Source organism: Coenobita brevimanus, chromosome 10 (assembly GCF_032717465.1).
Source record: "Coenobita brevimanus isolate Jiangsu-jjx chromosome 10, ASM3271746v2, whole genome shotgun sequence".
Classification (NCBI taxonomy): Eukaryota; Metazoa; Arthropoda; class Malacostraca; order Decapoda; family Coenobitidae; genus Coenobita; species Coenobita brevimanus.
Window position 1 is genome coordinate 6,180,443 of NC_136963.1, and position 20,000 is coordinate 6,200,442.

The 20,000-nt window shown below is 41.7% G+C and overlaps 3 protein-coding genes across 3 annotated transcripts in view; 2 read left to right on the top strand and 1 right to left on the bottom strand.

The window, feature by feature from the left end:
• Nucleotides 1-2,762: 2,762 nt before the first annotated feature.
• On the bottom strand, nucleotides 2,763-9,252 carry Ype (yippee zinc finger protein). The gene is made up of 4 exons (XM_080280378.1): nucleotides 9,142-9,252; nucleotides 6,226-6,391; nucleotides 3,672-3,788; nucleotides 2,763-2,987 (listed from the first exon to the last, which is right to left on the bottom strand). Exons 2-4 carry the CDS (start codon nucleotides 6,384-6,386, stop codon nucleotides 2,906-2,908), a joined length of 360 nt encoding a protein of 119 aa, XP_080136504.1. The 5' UTR covers nucleotides 6,387-6,391; nucleotides 9,142-9,252; the 3' UTR covers nucleotides 2,763-2,905.
• Nucleotides 9,253-9,923: 671 nt separating this feature from the next.
• Nucleotides 9,924-17,048, top strand: RpS30 (ribosomal protein S30). Its single transcript, XM_080280366.1, has 4 exons — nucleotides 9,924-9,969; nucleotides 12,200-12,320; nucleotides 16,085-16,184; nucleotides 16,832-17,048. Exons 2-4 carry the CDS (start codon nucleotides 12,207-12,209, stop codon nucleotides 17,011-17,013), a joined length of 396 nt encoding a protein of 131 aa, XP_080136492.1. The 5' UTR covers nucleotides 9,924-9,969; nucleotides 12,200-12,206; the 3' UTR covers nucleotides 17,014-17,048.
• A 2,387-nt stretch (nucleotides 17,049-19,435) lies between these two features.
• Nucleotides 19,436-20,000, top strand: part of Hr96 (Nuclear hormone receptor HR96) — a 25,412-nt gene continuing 24,847 nt past the window's right edge. Inside the window, exon 1 of the mRNA XM_080280451.1 lies at nucleotides 19,436-19,518. The gene's annotated coding sequence lies outside the window, so the exon portion shown is untranslated. The remainder of the gene's footprint in view (nucleotides 19,519-20,000) is intronic.

Consider the following 20,000-nt stretch of genomic DNA (forward strand, 5'->3'; position numbering starts at 1 on the left):
GCCCTCCAGGGGGTCAGATGGACCTCCTACAGTCTTGGAAACCCCTCCCCCTTCCCCCCCAAGCCCATCACCACTCCCCTTAAAGGTTGGTAAGATCTGTGTTGTGTCAAAATGTTAAGTTGAGTTTGGGGGACTTTTTCAGGGCTTGTCTGACATTATTCATTTTTCCCATTAGGTCTGTTGTTTGTCCGGTACGGATTTAGTCCAGTACAGTAGTACCGTCTGGCAAAAATACCCTACTGGATGCCAGGGTACTGTACCATGGTCAAGCAGACCCATCAACCACAGCCAAGAAATTACCACTGCAGGGTCATACCCTTCAATGACTTAACAAAAATATATATGAAAAAACAGCCCTGCCATGCGAAAATGTTCCCTGGGCCATAATTTGCACCTGGACACCAGCATTTTGTCCGGATAAAATGGAACACTGTATGAATGACGGTTATGAACGGCCAGATCAGTGTGCCTGGATAATGGATTGCTCGGAAAATGGAGGGATGACTGTATAATGGAGTGAGGGCTTGACTGGATGAGGATGTAACAGACCATTGGCTTTATCAGATCAGGATATCAAAGACTATCAATTTATCAGATCAGGCTCCTCTCAATTAGCCCATCATAGCCCGGGACTACTCTACATTCCAGTCCCATCCTTCCTTGCTTTACATTCCAGTCCCATCCTTCCTTCCTTTACATTCCAGTCCCATCCTTCCTTCCTTTACATTCCAGTCCCATCCTTCCTTGCTTTACATTCCAGTCCCATCCTTCCTTGCTTTACATTCCAGTCCCATCCTGCCTTGCTTTACATTCCAGTCCCATCCTTCCATACTCTACATTCCAGTCCCATCCTTCCTTGCTTTACATTCCAGTCCCATCCTTCCTTACTCTACATTCCAGTCCCATCCTTCCTTACTCTACATTCCAGTCCCATCCTTCCTTCCTTTACATTCCAGTCCCATCCTTCCTTCCTTTACATTCCAGTCCCATCCTTCCTTGCTTTACATTCCAGTCCCATCCTTCCATACTCTACATTCCAGTCCCATCCTTCCTTCCTTTACATTCCAGTCCCATCCTTCCTTCCTTTACATTCCAGTCCCATCCTTCCTTCCTTTACATTCCAGTCCCATCCTTCCATACTCTTCATTCCAGTCCCATCCTTCCTTACATTCCAGTCCCATCCTTCCTTCCTTTACATTCCAGTCCCATCCTTCCTTACATTCCAGGCCCAGCCTTCTTTACATTCCAGTCCCATCCTTCCATACTCTACATTCCAGTCCCATCCTTCCTCTCTTCAAACAAAGGAGTTATAAACGACAGAACAACAGCCTCACAGAAACTATAAGTGACTGAATGAATGGCTTACGGAAATTATAGATGGCAGAACGAGCCCCACAGAAGTATAGACGATGGGATACGGCCTTCACAGGAAATATAGATGACTGAATGAATGGGTAACAGAAAATCTATCTATCTATCTATTGCCAGATGCCTCAATCCCGTACGGGGTGGCCACAAACAAATCGCCTCCACGTTGCCCTGTCCCCCCGCCATTTCACTGCCCTGCTCCCAGCTCACACCCCCCTCTCTCATATACCTCTCCACTCCATCCCTCCATCTCATCCTCGGCCTCCCCCTCCCTCTTCCCCCATCCACCTCACTCACATACACTCTCCTCATCAGTCTCTCACTCTCCATCCTCTCCACATGGCCAAACCACCTCAGTGTGTTCCTCATAACGCTTCCTATCAAAGAATATATAGACAAAAAAATACCCTCACAGAAATATAAATGACAGAATGGGCTCTACAGAAATATAAATGATAGAATGGGCTCCACTGAAATATAAATGACAGAATAGGCTCCACAGAAATATAAATGACAGAATGGGTTCCACTGAAATATAAATGACAGAATGGGCTCCACAGAAATATAAATGACAGAATGGGCTCCACTGAAATATAAATGACAGAATGGGCTCCACAGAAATATAAATGACAGAATGGGCTCCACAGAAATATAAATGACAGAATGGGCTCCACTGAAATATAAATGACAGAATGGGCTCCACTGAAATATAAATGACAGAATGGGCTCCACAGAAATATAAATGACAGAATGGGCTCCACAGAAATATAAATGACAGAATGGGCTCCACTGAAATATAAATGACAGAATGGGCTCCACTGAAATATAAATGACAGAATGGGCTCCACTGAAATATAAATGACAGAATGGGCTCCACTGAAACTATAAATGACAGAATGGGCTCCACCGAAACTATAAATGACTGAATCAATGGGTAACGGAAATTATAGATGAGGGAATAATCGGCCCACAAGGGATTATAGATGACTGAATGTACACTCCAAGGGAATTATAAATGACTGAATACGTGCACTGTAAGAGTTATAGATGACTGAATGACGTCCGGCTGGAAGTATAGATGACTGAATGACGTCCTGCTGGGAGTATAGATGATTAAATGAAGGTCCAGCTGGACGTATAGATGACTGAATAAGCGTCCTCCAGAAAGTATAGATGACAAAATATGAGCCTCAAAGGATGTATAGACGATGGAATAAGAGACTCACAGGAAGTATAGATGACTGAATGACGTCCTGCGGGAGTATAGATGACTGAACGGGCATCCTGTGGGAGTATAGATGACTGAACGGGCATCCTGCGGGAGTATAGATGACTGAATGTGCATCCTACAGGAAGTATAGATGACTGAATGATGTCCTGCTGGAGTATAGACGATGGAACAAGAGCCTTACAGGAAGTACAAATGACTGAATAGGCGTCCTGTGCGAGTATAGACTGACTGGCCGTCCTCTAGGAAGTATAGATGACTGAATGATGTCCTGCCGGGTGTATAGATGAGTGAATGTGTTTGTTTTTTTTAATCGTCGCTTGTGTGTTCCTCAAAGCCGTCCGATTCTGTCACCAATGCTCTCTCCAGGATGACACGACCCTCCTTGTACCTGGAATTAGGGTTGTTGTTATTATTATTATTATTATTATTATTATCATTATTATTGTTTTTGTTATTATTATACCTATTATCAACATTGTTATTATCTATCTATCTATTGCCAGATAGATAGATAGGTATATTGATAGATAGATAGGTATATAGATAGATAGATAGAGATAGATAGGTATATAGATAGACAGATAGGTATACAGATAGATAGATAGGTACATATATAGATAGATAGGTGTATAGATAGGTATACAGATAGATAGATAGGTATATACAGTAGATAGAGATAGATACACAGATTGTTTCTATCTATCTGTTGCCAGACGCCATAATCCCGTAAGGGGTGGCCATTTGACTTTGAGTTAGTTGTTTTACGGGGAGGGGCACTAACCCTCCACCAACCCACATGAAGGGGTAATAAATTCATCTATCTATATCTATATCTATCTCTATCTGTATTGCATCCTACATATCATTACAGTATCTTTTATCCGAAAAAAATCTACTTAAAATAAATCTATCTATCTATCTATCTACTTATATACAGTATATATATGAGGGAGGGAGAAATCTATCCATCTATCTATCTATCTATCTACTTATATATATATATATGAGGGAGGGAGAAATCAATCTATCTATCTATCTATCTACTTATACATATATACGAGAGGCAGCTCACCTTTGATTCTCCTCTGTGGCAAACTCATACACCCATCCCAGTTTTGACGTACAGGTTTTACACGACACATCTCGTACCATGTGGCGCCCCGTGAGCATTACACGATCCTGCACCTCGCTGTAACGACGATAGATACGTAAATAGATAGATAGATACACAGATAGATAGATAAATACAAAATAGCATTACACGATCCTGTACCTCGCTGTAACGACGATAGATACGTAAACAGATAGATAGATACATAGATAGATACATAGATAAATACAAAATAGCATTACACGATCCTGCACCTCGCTGTAATGATGATAGATACGTAAATAGATAGATAGATACAGATAGATAGATATATAAGTAGATACATAGATAGATAGATAAATACAAAATAGCATTACACGATCCTGTACCCCACTGTAATGATGATAGATATGTAAATAGATAGATAGATACATAGATAGATAGATATATAAGTAGATAGATAGATAAATACAAAATAGCATTACACGATCCTGTACCTCGCTGTAACGACGATAGATACATAAATAGATAGATAGATACATAGATAGATAGATAGATAGATAGATAAATATTTAATACACACATGGTGACATTACACAATCTTGTACCTCACTGTAATGATGATAGATACATAAATAGATAGACAGATACATAGATAGATAGATGAAAATATTGGTTGATATATAAGTAGACAGATAAATGTGGAGAGGATGGAGGGTGAGAGACTGACGAGGAGAGTGTATGTGAGTGAGGTGGAGGGGGGAAGAGGGAGGGGGAGGCCGAGGATGAGATGGAGGGATGGGGTGGAGAGGTATATGAGAGAGGGGGGTGTGAGCTGGGAGCAGGGCAGTGAAATGGCAGGGGACAGGGCGACTTGGAGGCGATTTGTTTGTGGCCACCCCAAACGGGATGGAGGCGTCTGGCAATAGATAGATAGATAGATAGATAAATACAATATAACATTACATGATTCTATACATTACTGTAAACATGATAAATACGTATCTATCTATCTATCTATTGCCAGACGCCTCAATCCCGTACAGGGTGGCCACAAACAAATCACCTCCACGTCGCCCTGTCCCCCGCCATTTCACTGCCCTGCTCCCAACTCACACCCCCCTCTCTCATATACCTCTCCACTCCATCCCTCCATCTCATCCTCGGCCTCCCCCTCCCTCTTCCATAAATACGTAACAGATAGATAAATGCATAAGTAGATAGATAGATAGATAGATACAAAATACACAAATGGTGAGTATTACACGATCCTGTACTTTACTGTAATGACTATAGATAAATAAATAGATAGATAGATAGATAAATACTAGAATAGATAGACAGAGAAATACAAATACGTAGATAGATAAATATATAAGGAAATACATAGATAGATAGATAAATACAAAATAAGTAGATAGATAGATAGACAGAGACAGACAGACACAGAAAAAGAATGATACAGGCTAAGGAAGAAGTAGGCAGCACTACATCAAGTGAGTGGATGATGGTGAGAAATAGGAAGAGAGGAGGACAGGCACAGAAAAAGAATGATAAAGGCTAAGGAAGAAGTAGGCAGCACTACATCAAGTGAGTGGATGATGGTGAGAAATAGGAAGAGAGGAGGACAGGCACAGAAAAAGAATGATAAAGGCTAAGGAAGAAGTAGGCAGCACCACATCAAGTGAGTGGATGATGGTGAGAAATAGGAAGAGAGGAGGACAGGCACAGAAAAAGAATGATAAAGGCTAAGGAAGAAGTAGGCAGCACTACATCAAGTGAGTGGATGATGGTGAGAAATAGGAAGAGAGGAGGACAGGCACAGAAAAAGAATGATAAAGGCTAAGGAAGAAGTAGGCAGCACTACATCAAGTGAGTGGATGATGGTGAGAAATAGACAGGCACAGAAAAAGAATGATCAAGGCTAAGGAAGAAGTAGGCAGCACTACATCAAGTGAGTGGATGATGGTGAGAAATAGGAAGAGAGGAGGACAGACAGAAAAAATATATATAAATGTGAAGGGAGAATTGGCAGCACTACATCAGGTGAGTGGATGATGGTATGGAAGACAGGATTACAGACAGAGAAAAAGAATTAATAAGTGGAAGGAAAACGAAAATAATAATAAAGGCAAAGAACGAAATAATCAGCACTACATCAAGTGAGTGGATGACGGTATGGAAGAGAGAATTAGAGACACAGAAAAAGAATGATAAAGATGAAGGAAAAAGAAAATACCCGTAATAATAACAGTGTAATCAGCACTACATCAAGTGAGTGGATGGCGGCCTTCACCCACCTGTAAGTTAAATACAGAAAAAGAATGACAGAGTTGAAGGAAAAAGACACTGATCATAAAGGTGAAGGAAGAAGTAATCAGCACTACATCAAGCGAGTGGATGGCGGCCTTCACCCAGCTGTAAGTTAAATACAGAAAAAGAATGATAAAGATGAAGGAAAAAGACACTGATGATAAAGGTGAGGGAATAAGTAATCAGCACCACATCAAGTGAGTGGATGGCGACCTTCACCCACCTGTAAGTTAAATTCACCACCCGCTTGAACAGAAACGCTCGTCCTGTCGCTCCGGTGAATCGTGTGGAGATGAGTTCCGTGCGGTTGGTCAGGATCGTGTAGCAGGTCGCGCATGAAAACAATCGTGTTCCTCCGATGTGCTCGAGGAAGATGCGGCCCATGCTGCCTGCCGATGTAAACATTAAATTCTATCTATCTATCTATCTGTCTGGCTATCTATTTATCTATTCATGTATATTTTTTTCTCTCTCATTGTCAACCTCAATTCCAATGCTCTCACTGACAGTCTCTCTCTCTCTCTCTCTCTCTTTCTCTCTCTCTCTCTATCAGTTCATCTATCTTTTTCTCTCTGTCAGTCTGTCTCTGTTTCTGTCTGTCTGTCTCTCTCTGCCACAACATTCCTCTGACCACACACCACACTCCATGCAAGCACAAAAGCTCAAGAAGGGACTGAACAGATATGCTGCTAGAGATTGAGCAGCATGGAGAGCCGCCATTAGGTGACCAAGGCTGACAATGCAAGTACCACATACCCTACTATATGGATGGAGAGTGAGAGACTGACAAGGAGAGTGTATTTGAGTGAGGTGGAGAGGGGGAGAGGGAGGGGGAGGCCAAGGATGAGATGGAGGGATGGAGTGGAGAGGATGGAGAGTGAGAGACTGATGAGGAGAGTGTGTGAGAGTGAGGTGGAGGGGGAGAGAGGGAGGGAGAGGCCAAGGATGAGATGGAGGGATGGGGTGGAGAGGTATACGAGAGAGGGGGGTGTGAGCTGGAAGCAGGGGAGTGAAATGGCAGGGGACAGGGTGACATGGAGGTGATTTGTTTGTGGCCACCCCTTACAGGATTAAGGCATCTGGTGATAGATAGATAGATAGATAGACCCTGTTATATAATGCATACCCATGAACTGCCAAGTGATATTTAGGGAAGAAAAATGTCTATCTGTCTATCTATCTATTGCCAGACACCTTAATCCCATAAGGGGTGGCCACAAACAAATTGCCTCCACGTCACCCTGTCCAATGCCATTTCACTGTCCTGCTCCCAGCTCACACCCCCCTCTCTCAAATACCTCTCCACTCCATCCCTCCATCTCATCCTCGGCCTCCCCCTCCACCTTACAGACGATAGGTGTTGTAGTAATCCTAGCTGGTTAAAATTACAGAGGTGAAATACTGAATTAAAAAGATCAAGAATCTATCTATCTATCTATCTATAGCCCGACGCCCTAATCCCGCAAAGGGTGACCGCAGACAAAACGCCTCCAAGTCGCTCTGACACCCACCATTTGACTACCCTCCCCCCAACTCACTCCCCCCCTCCCTCATATACCTCTCCACTCCATCCCTCCACCTCATCCTCAGTCCACCCCTCCCTCTCCCTCCCTCCACCTCACCCACATACACCCTCTTAGTCAGTCTTTCATTCTCCATTCTCTCCACATGTCCAAACCACCTCAGTGTATTTCTCCTAATCTTCTCAACCACATCCACATCCACCCCACAACGTTCTTTTACCTCATATACCTCTCCACTCCATCCCTCCACCTCATCCTCAGTCCACCCCTCCCTCTCCCTCCCTCCACCTCACCTACATACACCCTCTTAGTCAGTCTTTCATTCTCCATTCTCTCCACATGTCCAAACCACCTCAGTGTATTTCTCCTAATCTTCTCAACCACATCCACATCCACCCCACAACGTTCTTTTACCTCATATACCTCTCCACTCCATCCCTCCACCTCATCCTCGGTCTACCCCTCCCTCTCCCTTCCTCCACCTCACCCACATACACCCTCTTAGTCAGTCTTTCACTCTCCATTCTCTCCACATGTCCAAACCACCTCAGTGTATTTCTCCTAATCTTCTCAACCACATCCACATCCACCCCACAACGTTCTTTTACCTCATATACCTCTCCACCCCATCCCTCCACCTCATCCTTGGTCTACCCCTCCCTCCACCTCACCTACATACACCCTCTTAGTCAGTCGTTCATTCTCCATTCTCTCCACATGCTCTCCAAGAATAATGGTCAATTATGAGGGAATTATGAGCAAATATTAACAAAGAAATCCAGTACCATTTTTGACAATTCATTAATATTATTTGGCCATGTGGAGAGGATGGAGGGTGAGAGACTGACAAAGAGAGTGTATGTGAGTGAGGTGGAGGGGGGAAGAGGGAGGGGGAGGCTGAGGATGAGATGGAGGGATGGGGTGGAGAGGATGGAGGGTGAGAGACTGACAAAGAGAGTGTATGTGAGTGAGGTGGAGAGGGGAAGAGGGAGGGGGAGGCCGAGGATGAGATGGAGGGATGGAGTGGAGGTATATGAGAGAGGGAGGTGTGAGTTGGGAGCAGGGCAGTGAAATGGCGGGGGACAGGGCGACGTGGAGGCATTTTGTTTGTGGCCACCCCTAACGGGATTGAGGCGTCTGGCAATAGATAGATAGATAGATTAATATTAATAAATAATGGATGGAGAGTGAGACTGACAAGGAGAGTGCATTTTCCTGACTTTGAAAACCTACTCAAAATTTGAATATCTATAGACAAACCCTTACTTAATCTTCAGGAACATGGCTGAGCTTAAAAATATAACAACTAGAAGCCATATATGGAAAAAACTGGAGGAAATATTTTAACAAAGAAATTCGGTTCTCATTAAATATATCACTAACAAAATACAATCTTCCCCATGAAATTATACTAAAATATGCATAATTATAGACACAACTTTAATTAATCCTCAGGTAAATGGCAGAGCTGATAAAAATGATAAATGAAAGCCAAATATGGGAAAACTGGAACGAATATGTTAACAAAGACATTCGGTTATCATTCAAAAAGCCACCAATAAAAAACAATCCTGCCCATAATATTCTAATGAATGTCTGAATAATTATAGACAAACCTTTAATTAATCCTCAGGACAAAGGCAGAGATTATCAACACCAAAATGACAGCCCAAAAAGGAAAAGTTTTGAATGACGTCGTAATCTCCACCTTTTGTTTACGTCCGTCAGCTGATCTCCAAAACACTCCATGTTATCCGACTGTTCAAAATCCTTCTTATTATCTCCTTATTATTTTCTGTATATTTAGCTAAGAACACATTATTTTTTCCTTGAGCACTGTGTTTGAAAAATGCGAAATATTTTTTGATATTTCTTATATTAACATGATTCCTGCGTATGCTTGGGATTATATATAAAGGTTTTAAAACATCCAGTCTATTTCCCCCAGGCGTTTTCCTGCCATTTTAGTTTAAAGAGACATTTATTAGCTTTATATAAAAATATAGTTCCCAGTACCATTTCTGTCATACATATTCCATTATTTTCTACTTAAAAATTGAAGATATGTATGTATGGGCTCTGAATTTATCAAAATCGCTAGGGAGTTGATCATTTCAATAATTTGGTGAGCGTCGCCGACTTAGTTTTATTTGTGAATGAACTATATATCCATATGTTTTATAAAGTAAAAGGAACCTAAAATAAATAGATAAATAAGAGAAGAATTCGAAAAAGTTATTTGAAAGATTTAAATGTAAAACGAAAAATTAGTAGATACTTCCTCAGAAGGTTTTATATATTTAAAAAGAACATAATAATTTCGATAACAATTTTTATTAGATTAAAATCAATGAATTGTTATAAATACAAACAAAACAATAAATTAATCTGGAACCATCCGCCATGTTGCCTTTCCGACCCTAATCACAGGACTAGCTACACATGTGAGAGACATTCCTGTATATTTCAGCTTGTTTATGCTATTTAGCCAATTATTTAACAAGTTTGAAGGACCTGAGGGTAATTTAGGGTTATTGAGGGGTAATTTGAGTGAGATGTTTTGGTAATTTATGCGATATTAGGTATAGAAATGAGGTAAATAAGAGACCACCTCATGTGACTGCGTAGACTGGTATGATGTTTATAGCCCTAATGATTATTTATTTATTTTCACACCTAAACGAGTTATTGAATTTAGAAGTTGCATTTTGTAGTGAAGAGGTTATTATGGATTATTTTTTATATACGTTTGATTAGTTTCCTTGTGTTTCCTCTATTTTATCTGAAGCTCTCTGCCTTAACTTAGATTTCTTCATGTTTGTTAATTTATAATGCTGTTGAGGGCAGTGAGGTGGCAGGGCGACATGGAGGCGATTTGTTTGTGGCCACTCCTTACGGGACTAAGGCATCTGGCAATAGATAGATAAAGGTTTACTTATGGTAGTCAAGGAATCAGTACATACCGTGTTATTCATGTAAATTGGATTCTGTAACCATAAGATTTTGTGGTAGGTGGTGGTGACCATCATCCACTCACTTGATGTAGTGCCACCTACTTCTTCCTTAGCCTTTATCATTCTTTTTCTGTGCCTGTCCTCCTCTCTTCCTATTTCTCACCATCATCCACTCACTTGATGTAGTGCTGCCTACTTCTTCCTTAGCCTTTATCATTCTTTTTCTGTGCCTGTCCTCCTCTCTTCCTATTTCTCACCATCATCCACTCACTTGATGTAGTGCTGCCTACTTCTTCCTTAGCCTTTATCATTCTTTTTCTGTACCTGTCCTCCTCTCTTCCTATTTCTCACCATCATCCACTCACTTGATGTAGTGCTGCCTACTTCTTCCTTAGCCTTTATCATTCTTTTTCTGTGCCTGTCCTCCTCTCTTCCTATTTCTCACCATCATCCACTCACTTGATGTAGTGCTGCCTACTTCTTCCTTAGCCTTTATCATTCTTTTTCTGTGCCTGTCCTCCTCTCTTCCTATTTCTCCCATCTTTCCTGTCACTTCTTATTGCTTTTCTTTCCTTTACAGGTGGCTTTACATTGAGTGACAAGCCAAATGGTTTCCTGTAAGCCAAGAAACCATTTACAACGCTGGGTGGTAACCATATAACCAAACCATACGTGCTGCCTACGTGTCAACAAGTGGGTTGGTGGAGGGTTAGTGCCCCTCCCCGTAAAACAACTAACTCAAAGTCAAATGGCCACCCCTTACGGGATTATGGCGTCTGGCAATAGATAGATAGATAGACAAACGGCCACCCCTTACGGGATTATGGCGTCTGGCAATAGATAGATAGATAGACCTTAAGATTTATACCCAACGAATCAAACCTTACAAACCAAGCCTAACTAATCATATCTAACAAACATCATCTCATCCTCGGTCTGCCCCTCCCCCCCTCATAAAAACGTATCTTCCATTCCATCCCTCACCTCATCCTTGGTCCCCCCCTCTCTCTCTCATACGAATAAACCAAGCTGTGGAGAGGGTGGAGGGTGAGAGACTGACAAAGAGAGTGTATGTGAGTGAGGTGGAGGGGGGAAGAGGGAGGGGGAGGCCAAGGATGAGATGGAGGGATGGAGTGGAGAGGTATATGAGCGAGGGGGGTGTGAGTTGGGAGCAGGGCAGTGAAATGGTGGGGGACAGGGCGACTTGGAGGCGATTTGTTTGTGGCCACCCCAAATGGGATTGAGGCATCTGGCAATAGATAGATAGATAGACAGGGGGAGGGGAAGACCAAGGGTGAGATGAGGGATAGAACACACGAAAAAAAAACATGGCCATTATCGGAGAGGAAGGTGCCTAAATGTAATGCTTATATATTCATTATTTTTGATGATGGATGGATTATTATTATTATTATTATTATTATTATTATTATTATCATCATCATTATCTCATGGGGTGATAGGATTGGGTGATGATAATGATGGTGATGATGATGATGATGATGATTATTATTATTACAGTATTATTATCTCATGGGACAACAGGATTGGACAACGACGATGATGATGATGATGATTATTATTATTATTATTATCATGGGGTGACAGGATTGGACAATGATAATGATGATTGTTATTATTATTATTTTATTATTATTATTTTTATTATTATTATTATTATTATTTTTATTATTATTATTATTATTATTTTGCCGAGCAGAGCCAAGATGCAGCTGTTTGTCCGAGCCGGCGCCATCCATGTTTTGGACGTCACTGAAGGCCAGACAGTGGGCGACGTACGAAGCTTCATCTGCCAGGCCGAGCAGTTGCCAGAAGCTGAGGTGAGTTGGGAGGGTGGGGGAGGAGGGGAAGGAGGAGGAGAAGGAAGAAGAGGAGGAGGGGGAGGAGATGGAAGAAGAGGAGGAGGAGGAAGAGAAGGAGGAGGAGGAGGAGAAGAAGAGGAGGAGGAGGAAGAGAAGGAAGAAGAGGAGGAGGAGGAAGAGAAGGAAGAAGAGGAGGAGGAAGAGAAGGAAGAAGAGGAGGAGGAAGAGAAGGAAGAAGAGGAGGAGGAGTACATACAACACCATATACAGTAAAAGTCCTGTTATTCGGCAGGTGATTGTTCGGTAGATCCGACATTTTGGCAGTTTTGAGAAATAGTCCCATTTACGAAAATCATTGATTGTTCGGCAGATGTCCGGAATCATCTCGGCAGTCTAGGAAGTGTTATCTGTGGCTTGTAGGCCTAATGTTTCATTACACTACTGTATGTTCACTAATTTCTATATTTTTATTCAGGTTCAGGTATAGTACTGTATTGATTACAATATTGCACAGTATCATACACTACAGTAACCACCCCCACCAAATTAGTGAGGGTTACGTTCCAAGCCCCCACGCTAATTCTTGAAATTCTTTTTCTTGATGCCTTCATGAAAATGACATTTACTGGTAATTGAGTAGCCCATGAACCACTGACACTGTAATGCATTACCCATAAATAAATGTTGCTTGTTAAATCAGTTTCCCTGTTGTTTTTAGCTGTACGGCTGTGACAGCTCTAGTATTTTTATTCCTCAGCATAATGGTGGAAGGGACTGTCCTGTTTAACTAAACCTAACCTAACTGAGTTTAACTGTACCTAATAATTTAACCAAACCTAACCTAACCTAATGTCAGAAAAATACTTAAATATAAACTGGAGGAACATGAATTGCTAAGGTCTCTTTGATGAAGGTTAAACATGCATTTACTGCTCATTCTTTTGTTTGTTTTTGTGCTTAACGTGAGAGAGCATTGATGCAAACAGTAATATATCCCATTAACCCCTTAATAACCTCCGGCACTGAACAACCTTTTACAGTACCGATGTCAGTGATGTTACGTTAGTGTGAGCTATAAAGAAAACTGAACGATTATTGGGAGGGAACGAAGGTCACTGGTATGTTTACATGACTACGCTGCGATTCCAAGCAGTTAGGCGGTCGGTTAATCTCAGATGTTTTCGCCCATTTGGTAAATACACCGTAACTTTATCAATCTTTCCATGACTCATAGCGAATCATAGCATGGGTTTAGGAAGCTAAATAACACATTGCTAGGTGAGCCAGACGATTATCTTCCCATCTTTAAGAAAAATAAATTGATTTCAGAAGAATGGAAGAACTTTACGTACTCAGAAAGGGATTTAATTTCTTCCATTTTCTTATAAGATGTGAAGATAATCGTCTGGTGCACCTAGAAATGTGTTATTTAGCTCCCTAAACCCATGCTATGATTCGCTATGATTGACTGAAGAATTGATAAAGTTACGGTGCATTTACCAAATGGGCGAAAACATATGAGATTAACTGACCCCCTCACTGCTTGGAATCGTAGCATAGAGTCGTGTAAACATACCAGTGACCTTCGTTCCATTCCCATAATTGTTCACAGTTTTTCCATAGCTCACTAACTCCACATCGGTACTGTAAAGGCTTGTTCAATGTCGGAGGTTATTAAGGGGTTCATGGAATACATTACTGTTTCCATCAGTACTCTCCCTTCACATGTAAACAAAAAAACGAACAAAAGAGTGAGTGCTAAATGTAAGTTATAACTTTCATCAGAAAGACCTTACCAGTTCAGATCCCTTTATTTTATGCAATTTTCCGCCTATTTTATTTTGTTTGGAAAAAGTACTGTATACAGTACTCACTCCAAACATATTTGTAATAATATAAGTAGTGATGAGTTCACTAATACAAGTGATGTACTGAGCTGGTAGGTAATATTCCGTATCATTTCGTCCATCCAGGAAGTGTTATCTGACTTGTAGGCCTACTGTGTCATTACACTTGTATGTTCACTAATATATATATATATTTCAGATTCAGGTATAGTACTGTATTGATTGCAGTATTGTACAGTATACAGTACTCTCTACAAACACAGTTGTAATACCGTACCATAAGTGGTGATGACAGTGTTCACCAATATATTTAAGGTACTGAGTGGGTAGGTTTTTGATTATTCGGCAAATCTAATTTCTCGGCATCATCCTGGTCCCATAGATGCCGAATAATGGGACTTGTACTGTAATAAGTACTGTATTATTAGCATTATTGTTTTATTTTATTATTTGGCCATGCGGAGAGGATGGAGGGCGAGAGACTGACAAGAAGAGTGTATGTGAGTGGGGTGGAGGAAGGGGGAGGCCGAGGATGAGATGGAGGGATGGGATGGAGAGGTATATGAGAGAGAGGGGTGTGAGTTGGGAGCAGGGCAGTGAAATGGCGGGGGACAGGGTGACATGGAGGCGATTTGTTTGTGGCCAGCCCAAACGGGATGGAGGCGTCTGGCAATAGATAGATAGATAGTGATCACATTGTAAAGTATAGGAGTTTTGCACCATCACAGGACCTACGCAGCAGAAATCAGTTGCTTCACAAGACCAGGCAGTTGCTAGGGGGATGTGTGGATTAACAGGCAAGGAGAAATATTGCTGTTTTTTTTTATTAATCCTGGTATGTTTCTAATTTGCATGATCATTTTTAGACATATAGTATAGTGGAGGGAGGGAGAGGGAGGGGTAGACCGAGGATGAGGTGGAGGGATGGAGTGGAGAGGTATATGAGGTAAAAGAACGTTGTGGGGTGGATGTGGATGTGGTTGAGAAGATTAGGAGAAATACACTGAGGTGGTTTGGACATGTGGAGAGAATGGAGAATGAAAGACTGACTAAGAGGGTGTATGTAGGTGAGGTGGAGGGAGGGGTAGACCAAGGATGAGGTGGAGGGATGGAGTGGAGAGGTATATGAGGTAAAAGAACGTTGTGGGGTGGATGTGGATGTGGTTGAGAAGATTAGGAGAAAGACACTGAGGTGGTTTGGACATGTGGAGAGAATGGAGAGTGAAAGACTGACTAAGAGGGTGTATGTAGGTGAGGTGGAGGGAGGGAGAGGGAGGAGTAGACCGAGGATGAGGTGGAGGGATGGAGTGGAGAGGTATAAGAGGGAGGGGGGAGTGAGTTGGGGGGAGGGTAGTCAAATGGTGGGTGACAGAGCGACTTGGAGGCGTTTTGTCTGCGGCCACCCTTTGCAGGATTAGGGCGTCGGGCTATAGATAGATAGATATAGTGTGTTAATATATGGTATACAAAGGGTATCTTAGAGGTAAATATCAAGGTTATGGCATCAGTTAGAATTATTACCAGAAGTTGTTGAATTCGGTTATAGCTGAGGGTTGAGTGTATTACTGTTATTATTATTATTATTATTATTATTGTTATTATTATTATTATTATTATTATATTATTATTATTATTATTATTATTATTATTATTTATTATTATTATTATTATTATTATTATTATTATTAATTATTATTATTATTTTTATTATAATTATTATTATTATTATTATTATTATATTATTATTATTATTTTATTATATTATTATTATTTTATTATTATATTATTATTATTTTATTATTATTATATTATTATTATTATTTTATTATTATTATTATTATTTTATTATTATTATTATTATATTATTATTATTATTACTACTTATTATCATTATTATTATTATTATTATCATCATCATCATCATCATCATTGCAGGTGAGGCTCTACGCAGCTGGTTCACCCCTAGACACTGATGCTCTGCCTCTGTCCACTCTCACAACCGACGCCATTGATGTCAACGTCGCTCTCAAGGGAGGTGAGTAGCATCATCATCATCATTATTGTCATCATTATCATCATCATCATTATCATCATCATCATTATTGTCATCATCATCATCATCATCATCATCATCGTAGGTGCTATTCTCATCATTGTCATCATCATCATTATAATTGTCATCGTTATCATCACTTTGTTTTTATCATTGTTATCATGTCATCATTATCATCATCATCATCATCATCATCAAACAATTAATTTATTTATCTATTTATTTTTTTGCAGGTAATGTTCATGGAAGGGTGGAGAGTGAGAGACTAACTAGGAGAGTGTATGTGAGTGAGAGGGAAGGGGGAGGCTGAGGATGAGATGGAGGGATGGAGTGGAGAGGTGTATGAGAGAGGGGGGTGTGAGTTGGGGGGATGGAGAGTGAGAGACTAACTAGGAGAGTGATTGAGGTGGAAGGGGGGAGAGGAAGGGGGAGGCCAAGGATGAGATGGAGGGATGGAGTGGAGAGGTATATGAGAGAGGGGGGTGTGAGCTGGGAGCAGGGCAGTGAAATGGTGGGGGACAGGGCGACATGGAGGTGATTTGTTTGTGGCCACCCCTTATGGAATTAAGGTGTCTGGCAATAGAGAGAGAGATTATTTACTGGTATTTTATATTTTTATTTATTCGCAGGTAAGGTTCACGGCTCGCTGTCTCGTGCCGGGAAGGTGAAGGGCCAGACCCCTAAGGTGGAGAAGAAGGAGAAGAAGAAGGCCAAGACAGGCCGGGCCAAGCGACGCATCCAGTACAACCGCCGCTTCGTCAACGTCGTCGCCACCTTCGGCAAGAAACGCGGCCCCAACAGCAACTCGTAAACATGTATCAGAAAATAAACCTTCCTTGACTTTGATCTGGTTTTTATGCAACCTTCTCTTGCACCATATCCTTGTCCTAATCCCTTATCTTATCTATCAATCTATCTGTTGCCACACGCCTTAATCCTGCAAGGGGTGGCCACAAACAAATCGTCTCCATGTCACCCTGTCCCCCGCCATTTCACTGCCCTGCTCGCAGCTCACACTCCCCTCTCTCATATACCTCTCCACCCCATCCCTCCATCTCATCCTTGGCCTCCCCCTCCCTCTACCTCACTCACATCACTCTCCTCGTCAGTCTCTCACTCTCCATCCCTCCATCTCATCCTTGGCCTCCCCTTCCCTCTACTTCCCTCCACCTCGCTCACATACACTCCTCGTCAGTCTCTCACTCTCCATCCTTCCATCTCATCCTTGGCCTCACCCCCCTCCACCTCACTCACATACACTCTCCTCGTCAGTCTTTCACTCCATCCCTCCATCTCGTCCTTGGCCTCCACCTCACTCATACACTCTCCTCATCAGTTTCTCACTCCATACTCTCCACATGGCCCCTCTAAATTCTTGTCATTATCACCACCACCACCATTTTCCATCTAGCCCTCATCTTTGTGATCACCATCAGAGAGGGAGGGGGAGACTGAGAATGAGGTGGAGGGATGGAGCTGAGAGAGAGATGATGGAGAGGGGAGTGAGTATGGGGGGGAGGGCAGTCAAATGTTGGGTGATAAGAGTGACTTGGAGGCATTTTGTCTGTGGCCACCCTTTGCGGGAATAAGGCATTGGACTATAGACAAAACACACCCATGACATCTATTTTGGTCATCCATCGTGCCACCCTGAGCCAGACCGGGGAAGTGGTCTTAGTGATTTCCATAGATAATTCAGAAGACCTGGAGGGGCTGGCAGACCAAATGGAATGGTGGAAGGTGAAAGGAAGGTAAACAGGATCTTCACACACACACACACGCGCCATATTTGAATTAAACGCTTGATTGATGTCCCCTACCCAGCTTCCTACCGTCTTCGGGGGTGCCAAGGCTAAAGATATGTTTCTGTCTATCTATCTATTGCCAGACGCCTCAATCCCGTACAGTGGCCACAAACAAATCGCCTCCACGTCGCCCTGTCCCCCGCCATTTCACTGCCCTGCTCCCAACTCACACACCCCTCTCTCATATACCTCTCCATCTCATCCTCGGCCTCCCCCTCCCTCTCCCCCCTCCACCTCACACATACACTCCTCGTCAGTCTCACCCATGTTTCCATTGCCAGAAATTTGAGTGTTGGTCTGGCTCAAAAGATATTCCTTGCAAATGTCTCTGTATGTCTTTACACTCAGCAGTAAACATTTCTATCAATGAGTCAAATTATTATATTGTACGATAGATAATTTGATGTTTCCTTGATGTATAAATTCCAATGATAGACGATTATTCTTATTTAATATTATCTGTATCTGTTTTAGCTTTCCTTGTTCTGTGGCAATGACCTCTCTTGTTACAATGACACAATCTTTTTAGTGCCGTCATTCATTCTTGCCAACGTACAGTATTTAACATCCCAGCAGCGTGCCAATCCAAGCAGACATCTTACCAAGTCATGTGACATTGTGACAGGTTGGTGATTAATGGAGAATACACGAGGCAGAGTTAAGTCAAAGTAAATTCCTAAGTTTCGCTGTAAAGTTTAATTCTTCATCGACCATCCTCCATTACAAGGCATTTAACATCATAATAACTCTAGCATTTTTTTTTATAGCAAGTTTAGCAATTTTTGTCAACATGTTCAGCAAGATTTATGGATATGTCAACAGTGTAGACGAAGCTTAAGCCCAAAGATGATTCATATCCCGTAATTTTGGTCCACTAACAATACGTACATATTTCTCTTAAACATTTCACTTACACAGTCAAATTTGGGCCTGTTTAGTGATTTTCAAGAGCCAGTTTAGAGGATTTTTTAATAGAAATATTCATTGTTGTAAAAGGGATATGGTTAGCAAGATCAGCGAAATTTCTGGCTATGGCAATAGAGCGTAACAAAAATGATTCATAGAGTCCCAGCCCTTCATTTCTCGTAATTTTGGGGGTGTCATGACTATATCTGGAAATTTTAGTCCTTTTCCTACCACTTTTCAGTTTTCTTGAAGTTGTGTTACGTTCTAGCGACTTTTGGCTTATTTTTAGATCTAGAATTATCCACCTTGATTTAGCAACACTTTCAAAGATTATACAAAGTTTTAATTATACTGAGGAGATTTATTTATTATTACTATTATTTTTTAATGAATTTCGAGTATGTCATGAATTTAGCAGCGTTTTAGCGATCGTTTAGCAAGTTCAGCAGAGTTTGTAGTATGGCAGCGCTGTAGATAAAACGTAAACAAAAGATGATTCATAGTAACCAAGTCCTTCATTTCCCGTAATTTAAGGTCCCGTGACTACAGCTCATCTCGCCTCGGCCTTGGCAGTGGGGAGGCCAGAATTTCCCCCAACAGATAAGGTGAGATAAGCCTGGGAACTGGGAGAAGGGGTGGTGAGGGTGCTGGGGGCGGAGATGCTCGTGTCACCCAGTCCCATCGGGGGATTTTAAATAAGGAAATTGATGGGGTTAATGGGTGTCATGGCCGGGTTAGATTGGTGGCTCATCGTGTGTTTTTTTTTAAGTTTGGGTAAATTATTGAAAAGTTTTTGTTTAGATGTTACGTTCTTGCCTGGAAATGGTGGTAGTTTAAGGGCTGACACATTGGCCACATTTGTTTTTTTAGGGTAGTGGATGTTGGAGTGGCCCTGGTGAGAGAGGATAGTGTTTGGAAACTCCCTGTACTGTTGTTTGCAGATGATACTGTGTTGTTGAGTGAAGACGAAGGGGAGCTGCAAGGCTTGGTGGATGAGTTTGGGAGAGTGTGTAAGAAACGGAATCTAAAGGTGAATGTAGGGAAGAGTAAAGTGATGGTCTTTGAGAGAGGTGAAGTCAGTGAATGT